Raw genomic sequence first — 12,168 nt, 5'->3', positions numbered from 1 at the left:
TATTGGTTTTTTTTATTTTCCCAACTTTACGCAAAAATTGTTGACCCAGTTTTAATCAACCGTCAATTCCCCATTCTCTGATGTGTCACGTGATGCAGTGACATCATTAAGACGCGTGTTAGTCATATTATGGAAAATTCACTTTCTAATCGTTTTCCAACAGTAATAATCGTCCCCACACCTGGAACGACGCCGCAGAAGTGAAGAAAGTGTGTCCTCTCTCTCTCTCTGGCTTGTTCCAGGTTTTAAAAAGTGTGTTGCTCCAACCAGCCAATCAGAAATCAAACCCTATATAGTGTCATCAGGGGTTTAGCCAATCACAATCAAGGTAGGCTCCTCCCACAATCAGGCAGCTCTGCTCGGGCACATGGCGCCACGAGAGGAAGTACTTCCTCCTCTTCCCATAGATGGGCGTGTGTGGGCGGAGCCAGTCCAGCTCACACAAGACACAGCAGATTCTGAATGCAGCTCCTATGATCCGATATTCAAATGGAGGAAAATCAAGAAAAAGCTGCATTTTGGGGGCAATAAACTTTGAATACAACTTTCTTGGACCATGGAGACCATGTGACAGTGTTGAAAAACTGGATAGCATGACTCCTTAAAGGTTACCTGTTGACTCTAAATCGCCTGCAGGTGTGAATGTGATGAAGTGCCAACTTTCCCAGGTTGTGCTCTGACATTGTCCAGCGCCAACGGGGACCGGCTGCAGCCTGCGGCAAAACTCCAATTTGAATGAATAAAGCGAGAAACAAGTTGGATGGGTGAACACATATTAGAATAGGGGGGGATAAGAACTTAGAACAGAGAGTGAAAGTTCCTGACTCTTTGTGATTGTTTTCCTCGTTGCTCCGCCCCGGCCTCTCATCTCATCGCTCTTTCTCCCTTCCTGTCCACAGACAGTAACTTTGTCCTGGGAAACGCCCAGGTGCAGTCGCTGTACCCCATCGTGTACTGCTCCGACGGCTTCTGCGAGCTCACCGGCTACGCCCGGGCCGAGCTCATGCAGAAGAGCTGCGCGTGTCACTTCCTGTACGGCCCGGAGACCAGCGACCGTTCCACCGCCCAGATCCAAGGAGCCCTGGACGACCGGAGGGAGTTCAAGACGGAGCTGGTCTTCTACAAGAAGGAAGGTGAGCTTTACCACATCACATTCAGACGCTTAAAAAAAAAAAATCACAAATAGACGACAACGGACACTCGGTAAAAGCGCATCTTTTACAACTGAGGTTGGCGAAGGTAATAAATAGCTGCAGAGATTTGACGTGAACTTGGCTGAAAAGTGCAAAATGCCGTCGACTTAAGGTGCGACAGAACACAAGTCAGATTATTAAAAAAGTTTTAAAGGATCAAAATCATACAAATTCTAAATTCCAGGTCATTAAAAAGTATCATAAAGTCTTTGTTTTGTTGTGCAATGTCCCAAAGTTTGGATTTACACCACGCAAAAACAGAAACACGTCTGTTTAAAATGCAATGTTTATGAAAACAGCTCTCAAGGTGAAACTTTTCAGAAAAAAAACACTCGAGGGAGGAAAACGGAACTCTGTTGAAAAGTTACCACGGCTCATGATTACCACGGTCCGAGTAAATAGTTGTTCTGCACATGCTCAGTAGATCAAGTAGATGAAGAAGAAGAAGGTTTAATCCAGAGTGACATGATGCTCTGCTGCACGTGTGGTTTCATTACACAAATACACCAGGCGAACTTCAACTTCCTATAAACTGACATTGTTTTCAAAACGACGCGTTTTCACTTGAGAGGTTGTCGTGTGAGCGTTGTTATAGCAGCTTCATGTGCAGACGCCATCCTGCCTTTTGGGAACGTCGTCCGGCCGACCCTGACCTGAAACCCACCAGGAAAAGACGTTAGATCAGGGGCGTCAAACTGATTTCAGTTGAGGAGCCACATCAACCTGATCTGACCTCTGGAGGCCCAACAAGTCAAACATAACATGTTAAACTGCAGATATAGATAAATGCCAAAGTCATTCCTTCTTTTGATCCTTTTGTAACTGCAAGAATTCGCCAGTCTATTCTGAAATATACATATTAAAGTTAATCAGATATTATATTTGCAAAAAAAAAACACAATTTCTGTATCTGGATATCATGTTTTTATTCAGGATTAAAACAATTTGTCATCATCTGGAAAAAAAAATTTAGTTTACGTGTCTAAAGTATCACTTCACATAAATTGGACACCTTTATTGTGAAAGGTGTTGCGTTGTGTGACCTCCACAGATGTAGTAATTAATTCTGGTTTTGAATGTCATTTTGGCCGAACTAGTGTTTTTAGATCAGCCTATGTCAGTTTTCATATTTATACTTTAAAAAAAATAATAAAAAATCACATGGCGGCCGGATTAGATCCTCTGGCGGGCCGCTTCTGGCCCCCGGGCCTCATGTTTGACACCCCTGCTTTTGATGAACCACTGGATTGAAATTCTGAGAGTGATCCAGTGACTTGTATTGATTTGGCATGCGAGAGGGCATCATAGGAAGAGAGAGCGAGGGTAACGGCAACAAAAGAAAATGAAAACTCCTGAGGGGATAAAGAAAAAGGAAAAAAAAACCCAGCCTCTCATTCATTCACTATATTCATTATTAATGAATTAGAGCTGGTATTGATGATGAAAAACAGAGTGAGAAGGGAGAAGCTCAGTGGAATGAAAAATAAGGGGACGTGGAGATGGAGGAGAAGTGGGTGGGGGTGGGGGTGGAGGTGGGGGGGTGCAGCAGACACACGTGCTTCTCTGAGATACAAGCCCATAACAAAGAGCAACATAAGGGTATAAAAGCCTGTTTGGAACAAAGGCACCAAAAATCACCATTGGGGAGCTTTTATCAGCTCGCCACGAGCTCATGCTAACACGTTAGCGGTTCCTGCAGGCGAGATCAGCACAGTCCTCCTTTCACAGCCTGGGGCACAAATTCACAATTGCCTTTGACTCCCTGAGTACATAATCATAAAAAAAAAAAAAAATTCATGTCAAGGCGACTTACTATTTGCCGTGCAGAAAAGCCTTTTAATCAAAACGTCAGTTAAGTACAGGGGAACAATACGACAAATTTACACCGCAAAGATAGTATTAAAAAAAAAAAAGGTGATGACATGATGGGAATGTTGTCATATAATCAAATAGTCTGATTCAAACTCATAGAATTATGCTCGGCCTCACATTCAGCCAGCAGATCCCGTTTACGCAACAACATTCCAAGTGAAAATGCGTCGTTTTAGTTTCAGAAACATTTTCTCCACAACAGATTCTGAATGACGTTCATATGATCCAATATTCAAATGGATGAAAATCCAAGAAAAATAAGCCTGGAGCCACAAACCGGGCTGAACCGAGCTCTTAAAGGGGCGTTTGAAGTGTAGTAAATAAAGATTCATCAAACATTAAGAAAGAAATAGATATACCTAAGAAGAAATGGTGGGAAAATGTCAAATATACTATTTTTTTTTTTTACCAGGAAGGAAGTGTGAGGCGAGTCACACTGGAGTTTTACCAAAACTTCACACTGTGTTTAGAGTGTAAATGACACAGGGAGCAGTGGGTCCCACATCGCCGGCCCGGGAGTTTTTTTTTTTAAAAACACAGTCTGAAGATTTTGTGAAACGAGCGACTTGATAGCAAACTTCCCTCCCGACACAAACTTCAAGCAGTTTCACACAGCGTATTTCCCCGATGAATGCAAGCCCCCCTGAATTAAAGTGTGTTTCACACCGCTGATTTATAGAATTCAGGAAAACGACGTCCCTGAACTTAGATGTATTTTGCTCATTCTGATGGATCTGGACCAAAATAGTTCTCTGAACATATCTCTCTTTGAAGTTCCTTTTTTTTTTTTTTTATGTCCTTGTAAATATGGCGTCAAATTTCCGATGCAATCGAGAGTATTTATTATTTTCTACATCTGATGGAAAAGCATACGCAGCTCCATGTCGTGTGCAGATTTCATTCCAGATCGTGGCTGCAGAAATCAAACGTGGAACATTTTTTTGAAGCGTTTCATGCCAACATCTTCCAGTCAGATATCTCTGGAAGATTATTTTACTCTAAAACTAATTTTCCTGCTCCCAACGACTCAAAAATATGGAGGACTAAATGTGCCAAAATGAAGCAAATAAATAAATAAATATACTATGAAATAATTAATTAAATGTGGCATTAATTAATAAAAATGTCAGCTAAATATATAAATGTGTCAATAATTCATTCAAATACCAATTCTTCTTATGCAAACAAAAACAACCTATTATTTCACTATTTAATTATTTCATGGTGTTGCACTGCTTCATTAATTCTATTTTTTCTATTTAATAGGTTGTTTTTTTTTACATAAAATTTGAATTAATGACATATTTATATATTTAATTCCAATTTTAATTAACTACTGGCACAATTCATTATTTAATGTTGTATTTATATATTTAATTTTGGCACATTTGGTCCATCATACTAAAAAATAACATTGTAGCCCCCCCCCCTTTTTTTTTTAAGACATTTTCTCCTCCTTTAACTAGTAATTAAAACCACCATGTACATTTTCAAGGTTAGGACACAAATTGGTCTTGATTAAAAACAAATTTTACTATTTCAAGTGATATTAGTTAAAGAGGAAAGTTCTTGCACAGTAAAGTGTACAAGTCTACAATATAGTGTGGTATCGGCGCATCCTTTCTTTAATTCTGAGAATTCAAATAGTTTTCCGCTTATTTCAACAAAAAATTCTGATCTGACGTGATTTTTAAGAAATTAAAGATTTCTAAATAGTCGCCGCTATTGAATTATTCCCGCAGATTCGTATAATTTCCATCAACCTTATTTCTAATTACGTGGCCAAGGCGAAGAACGTGTGATCTTTGGACTGCGGTCGTTCGCTGTGGTGTTCCAGTCACACGGGGACAAACCCCGGCTCGGCCTCATGTTTTTAATTGAGGCTTCTCCGCCGCTTGTTCAAATGCATTATTTACATGTGCGGCGGCTGCAGGAAAACAATCTACGGCGTCCCGGAGCCGGCCGGCTGTGCCGTGAGTCATGGGGTCCAGGTGAATAAGACAAATATCCAAACATCTGTTTTTAACCTGATTTCTTGCATTAATGCAACACAAAACAAGCGGGTCACTTTCTTTCGCTCATGCAGTATTCATCTTTTTTTTTCTTTTTTTTTTTTCCTGTTCATCAGCAAGAGACTCAAACCATTAAACAAACCAGTATCTGCAGTGGAAATCATCTTTTTGTTGGACAAAGGGGCTCCTGCATGGAAGTTGATGTCTGTATGTCTTCAATAAGAATGAATGGACATTTTCTTTTTTTTTTTTTTGCTTTTGCTTTCTAACTTATCCGTCAAGGTTTTACAACGTCAACACTCCATTGAAGTTCTCCACACCTGCGAGGCTCCTCTGAGGAGTAACGCCACAAGACAGGAGGCTTTAACAATGCCGGTCGGACAGGAGATTGATCAGAGCTCCCGGCGAGGCAATCAGGGGAATCTTTCTGTTCTCAGCAGAGCCATACGTGTGTGGCGCTTTGAAGGGAATCCAGTGTTCCTACTGCACAAGGGGAAGTAGTCATGGAGGTAATATGGAGAGAACTGGAGAAAGCAGTGAGAAAACAGCACATGACACCAGTGAGCATCTTTGTCTTTGTAGACATTTAAGGCCCAGTTTTCTAGCGGAAAGCAGTGTTTTGGTGCCTGTTTACACGACAACGGCGACCGGGGATCACCGAAGATGCAACTTTTTGAAAAATGGCTCCCAAGGTGGAATTTTTAATTTCTTTTTATTAAGCTCTCCGTCTCTGTGAAAACAGGGGAAACACAACTTTGTTTAAACACTTAGAATCCGTCTCCATGGAAACAAGCACACACACACACACACACACAAAAAAATACTTTTTGTTGCCAAAAATGGCGGAAACCAGACTCTCATGACTCCCAGTCCATGTTCTTGGTACTTTTATTTTGACAGTCACTGTAAAAACAATCCAACTTGGCCGTCTGTCCACTAGAACGTCCGTGTGCAAAGATTAACGCTTCGAGACGATTGTTCTCTGCTGCGTGTGTGTGTGTGTGTGTGTTTTCATTACAAACGCAACCAACAGCACCCACTCGTGGCCCGACATGCTACATAATTTTTGGGTTTTTCTGCCGTTTCCATGGAAACGGAAATCGCTTTCAGAGCGTTATTACAAAGCTTCTTCTGAAACGAAACTGAAAACAAATGCCACAATACAAATTTTCCTCTCCGAAGCGTCTGATTTGAAGCCTCTGTGAAGGCTGTATATTAAATTATACACGCCCCGCGGGTAAATCACGGGGGGATTGGAACCAAAGTAGTGAGTCTGATTTTCTTATCACTGCCTCACATGTTGCTTCGGTGCGCAGGGCAACTAATGCTGCAATTAGTGTGTCCAGCTTCGCCCGTGCAGCATTGTGTGATATTCCTGGACCCATCCGTCTGATGATTAGATCGTCCTTTTGTCATCCTGCTCTTATATTAATGGCTCCAGTTCAGACATGGCGGGGCATTCGCCATAAGAGCAGTGGCAGACGACAAAAAAAAAAGGAGAAATCACAGTCTGTGGTCTTTATATGAGCAGGGAGCTTATTGACAGAGGAGATAAACGTGTTGAAATAACGTGACGGCTGCTCAGTTTGTTAATTTAAATTACATCACTTCTCAAGTAGCAAACGTTGTTTCTTTTAATAACATTAATAATGGGAACAATAAAGAAAAAAATGCGACAAATTAAATGAAAATCGGACTTATTAATCACAATTAATCAGTCAATTTATGAGGCTGGCTTCGGACTAACTCTGCTGGGCCAAATGATAGTTTGCTGTTGGGGTTCTAAGGTGATCCAGATTCGTCTGTGAGTAAAGGACGCATAACAGATTTTGAGGTTATTAGTAATTAGTGCCTAAACAGCTATTGTTTAATTGTTTCAATTATTTTTGTCAAAAAAAAAATTAATTGCAGACCAAATTAACCACAGATGTAATGATAATGCATGTATACCATTTCAAATGCCCCTAAAACTTTTACTTTTTCTATTTTTTTACCCCTGTAATTGCAATGTCAAGAACTTTTTTTTCATAATTTAAGTAAATAAAACTACCTGTCTCTGCTCAGAGAAAAAAAAAATCCCACTCAAATAAAAGAAAAACCCTCTTGTCATTAGTGAGTCCATTTAATTTACCGTTCGAATGACTGATTCATTGATTGAGGTCCCAGGCCTCACGGACAGTGTCTGTCTGCTCTGCAGGTACTCAGTTCTGGTGTCTCCTGGACATCGTCCCCATCAAGAATGAGAAAGGAGAGGTGGTCCTGTTCCTCGTGTCCCACAAAGACATCACAGACAAGAAGAAGAACCAGGATCCGGAGCAGGGCCCTGACATGGGTAAGGACTATTTGAATTAAAACCGAAAAGCAGAAAACTCTGTTTTCTCCAGAGAAGAGCGGCTCTGTTGCTATTTCACTGAAGACCTGTTTACTGAAAGGGGGCGTGAGTTTCTATGTAAGCGCCGTCTGCATGTTTGTAGGTGTGTTGCTGATGTGTCATACTTCATGCACACAATATGAAGACAAGACACACTGGAAACACAATTAAATGGTCAGACAGGCAGTTTTTAGGATTTTCCCTTCATGACATCACGTGAGGAGAACACGCCCCCCTCCAGTAGTGGATACTCACTTTGACCCTCCCACAGATCGATGAGCTTCGCCCTGTAAAATCATGAGCAGGCAACTTTTTGTTTCCGGCACGGCTCATTTGCATTTAAAGGTACAGACACGCACACAGCCTGTTCTCAGTCCAGCTCACTAGAGGGACTTTTAGACCGGCTGAAATTCAGGACCAAGGCTGATTTTGGTTAAATACACTTTGAAGACAATGTTGTCGGGCTTCTGACACGGATTTATTTATTATATGAGACCTTTTAAAACGTACTTCCTGTCTAGGAACTCGAAGTATTTACAAAACAAAGTATTGTATATCAATTTCGAATAAATCCCATTACACCTTGACACTTTAAATCAATGAATGGATTCTTATAATAAATGTAAGAATTTTGTCTTTAGAATACAATTTTGACAAGATCTATTGACTCTTATCACTTACCTGAAAAGATTCACACCACTCTTGTCACTTAAAGGTATTAGAAATACTTCTTTCTTTCTACATCCAGTTTAAATTATCGTGACTCAGGCTTCAGTTTCAACCAGGAGGTGTCAAACATGAGGCCTGTGGCCTGCAAGAGGCTCCAATCTGACGAACCACCAAGAAAACTGTAAAGATTTTTTAAAGAAAACATACATTTCTTAATTAAATGACTAATATAGAAGGTTTCCAAAGTGTGTGAGGATGAACCGGATTTCAAGTATAATAATAATAATAATAATAATAATAATAATAATAAGCGGTTTTGTACCATTGCAGTATCTGCTTCTTTCCTGGAAGAGAAGTGTTCCTCTGCTTCTCCCACAGAGTCTCACACTTGATCAGATCATCGGTTTGACTTTTTCCCTCTCCTTTGAATCTGTCTTTGTGTTTTGTGTTGCCGTGCTGGAAATACTCCGGAGACGAGGACTCACTTTATCTGGCAGGATTTTTCTCTTCTTTTTTTTTCTCCAGCTCTCACGGTGACATCTATAAATGTCGTGGTGTTGCAGCCTCTGTGCCGGCCTGTCGGGGGGGGGCGGGGGGGGGGGGGGGGGGGGGCGCTCCTGATAGCACCTCGTATCTCTGTTTTTCTACTTTTTAGGCCATTTTTAATCTTGCAATTTTGTTGAAAAGAGCAGGATTTCTTTTCTTTTTTTCTCTCTTTGAACAGTCACAGATATTTTCAATAACTGATGTCAGGTTCAGTTTGTTCAAGTCACTGCGTCCTCTCGGTGTCACGATGGACGCAATTAGCAATATCATGGCTCCATTTTTAATTTCTGACTCCTGCTACAACTGTGCTTGAACTGATTTTCTGATCAGTTCTTATCTATGTGCAGCCAGGCACAGAAAATAACCAACTTGATTTTTCTTCTCCTTTTTAAAAAAAAAAAAAATGTTTTTCCAAATTCCAAATTGAGAAAAGTGTGAAATACTCCAAAGACAGACATGAGAGCAGTGTGTTTTGTGGAGAATCGGTGCTGAGATACACCAGACACGACAAACAAACTCGACAAAACACGACGGCGATGTCGAATCAAGAACTGCAGACACACATTCGCCAACCGACACGAGGAAGGAAGGACGGTAGAGGAGAAACAGGACATGAATAAAGATTGTTGGAGGCGGTCAACAAAAGCTGTCATGGAGAAATCCAAAGTGAAAAACAATTGGAGATGCGTTCCATATGTAATGGTACCAAAATTAGCTCAGAGGAGGAGCTTCAGCATATAAGTGAAGCCATATTGTGAAGAACAAAAGGCTGAAGAAACACTTGATTTTATCAGTTTATCTAAATCTGGGGGTTTCAAACATAAATCCTGGGGGAGAAAATCGGACCGCCAGAGGCTCCAATCCAACCAAGACATTGATTTTCTGACAACTTCCTCAGGAGTGGGGATACAACTCTACACTGAGACGATAGCTGAGATATCGGGGGATTCTGCCACGAAATCTGGCAACCTGGTTGCTCTCCGACTCGCCTCAAAGCAACGCTGTCAGGGGGAGTTTGTAAAAGCAAACCCTCGTGCAACGTAGCTACAGGAGAAGAGTCTGTGGACGTTTCACTGTATTTCACACCAGAAGGTTTCATTGAAATTGGCTTCATGTCGACACTTCAGTAATTTTCTGTAGTGATTTTTTTTGGCTTTGTGAAAATATCGACATTTCCATCACGTACACTCCGCAACAAAGAAAGACTGACTCAAGATGAAATTCAGCTTTTTTGTGGCGCCTTGAGTAAAAAAATGTTTGACAACCCTGTTTGAAACTGACTTACTGAATCCTGTAGCTGTGCAAAGTCACATTATTGTTGGAAATAAAAACATTTGTGAAAGATATGTGAAGAATTCTTAGATTTGTTCCCAGACTCTGGAACAAACTGTCCCCCGACGGTACATCATTACCGACTTTGGCCTTCTTAAATCGAGGCTCAAAACCTATTTATTCAGACTGGCTTTTAAGAAATATGGTGATATTTAATTTAATTTTATTTAGTTTTATTTAATTTTGTCTTTATTCTTTATTTTATTTTATTTTATTTTATTTTATTTTATTTTATTTTATTTTATTTTATTTTATTTTATTTTATTTTATTTTATTTTATTTTATTTTATTTTATTTTATTTTATTTTATTTTATTTTATTTTATTAAAAAAAAAAAATTATTTAATTAAATTTTATATTCTGGATATTCTCAAAATCTTTTTACGGTCTGATTTTACTGGAAAGCACTTTGGTCACCTTGAGTGTTGTAAAGACCTTTATAGATAAATGTTGATTGATTGAAATGTTAATAGTGATAACGATCAAAGAAACATCCATCTTTAGGTTAATAATAAAGATACGCTTCAATCGTAGAAAATGTCCACAAAAAGGAAAGTTTGTCAGGATCAAAATCAACTCTGGAGATTATTTTAAGGAAAGACTTGGTGGTTTTGAGCCACTGTTACATTAAAAAAAACAAAAAACATTGCAGCTTATAAACATGAACTTAATTATCATAGAAACTTCCAAATGTTCCGTTTTCGGATTAAACTTCTGTAAACTCAGTTTTGTCACATACACACTATCGTGTGCATGTTTCTTTCTTTATTTGTGCAATCTTCAATATCTCACTTCCCCTCTTTGTGTTTACCGTGTTTTTTCACTGTTTTAGAATAAAGCACACCCAATGAGCTTTTTTTTTTTTTTTTTTTTTTTTAAACCAAAGAGCAGATGTCAGTTTGTTTCCAGGCTTCTTATTAAAACGCAGAAGGACAGATTATGAATTTCTAAATTTGGGAAAGTTCCGTCACAAAATTTAATTAGAATCTGGTAAGATGAGTACGTTCTGTCCCAAAAGAAAAAAAAAAAACAGACGAGTGGTATCCTTTAACGGCGATCTGACATTAAGAGGGTCTTCATAGAATTGACTGATTCCGAGTGAAGCTTCCACGTTGAGCTTTTCACCAACCGACAGCATCACACACGCTTTTTCTGGTCAAAATGGAAGTGGAACCTATGATCCCATTTTTTTAAAATTCCCACCATATATGAACTTACATCGTCTGTCATGTCTGATTCAGTGATTTCCAGAAGTCAAACTCGATTCCGCACCCCCAGTTTATGAGCTCCATGTTTCACAGTAGCAGTTCAGGTCAGGCAATTTTAGTGATGTTTCAGAGGAGAGATGGGGGGAAAAAAAATAAAAAATCATGGCGATACCTTTGATTACAGCTTTGAAAATGTATGTTTCACAGCGACAGAAGTTCAAAGAAGGAAGGTCTTGTCCTCAAAATAACCGCCTGAGATCATCTTCTGGACCAAAGTGCTGCTAAAACAAGCAATATTGGCGAAAAACGGTCAGATAGTTGGAGTTTGTTGCGGCGGACTTTTCAGGGTAGAGTACATTATGTACGCACTCTCGTCTAACGGCAACGTGGCGCCACCAATGGTGGGAGCCTCTTATGTCAAGTCAAGTCCTTTATTCATCACACACACAACAGTTATACATAGAATATGCTTTAAGTCAGTGTTTTTCAACCACTGCGCCGCGGCACACTGGTGTTTCCCGCGAGATCTAGTCAGGTGTGCCGTGGGAAATTATCCAATTTCGCATTTTTTTCTAAAAATCATTTGCTCTCACAGCCGACAGTGTGTTGCAGAGTAATCATGTTTAAATACTCTTCGCCAATAGATGGCAGCACAGAACTTTGCCGGTGAAATCGAAACTGACAGACGTCAGTGTGGTTCATCTCCACCTCCTGCTACCATCTTGTATCAAAGTACTGTGTCAGTGACAGTGATGGACAAGTTTTTGAAAAGGAAGAACGTTAACCAGGTTCTCAGTTCTGTGTTCATTTATCAGGTCCAGGTTTCACACTGAGTGACTAAAAATTAAAAAAAAGAAATTGGGAAATACTTTTTTTCTGCATTTACTTGATTCCTGTTGATAAAGCATTGATGAGAATGACTTTATATTGTTAATAGAGGCTTACAGAGTTTAAAATTTAAAAAT

General features: G+C 39.7%; 1 protein-coding gene across 1 annotated transcript in view; it reads left to right on the top strand.

The window, feature by feature from the left end:
- Positions 1-12,168, top strand: part of kcnh3 (potassium voltage-gated channel, subfamily H (eag-related), member 3) — a gene marked incomplete at both ends in the record, with an annotated part of 146,479 nt that overhangs the window by 89,200 nt on the left and 45,111 nt on the right. Inside the window, 2 exon segments of the mRNA XM_080498123.1 lie at positions 900-1,133; positions 7,275-7,409. Coding sequence (XP_080354249.1) covers positions 900-1,133; positions 7,275-7,409 — 369 coding nt within the window.

Source organism: Blennius ocellaris (assembly GCF_963422515.1).
Source record: "Blennius ocellaris genome assembly, chromosome: 6".
NCBI lineage: Eukaryota > Metazoa > Chordata > Actinopteri > Blenniiformes > Blenniidae > Blennius > Blennius ocellaris.
Note: the sequence above shows the minus strand (reverse complement) of the source record. Positions and strands in the feature narration are given on the sequence as shown.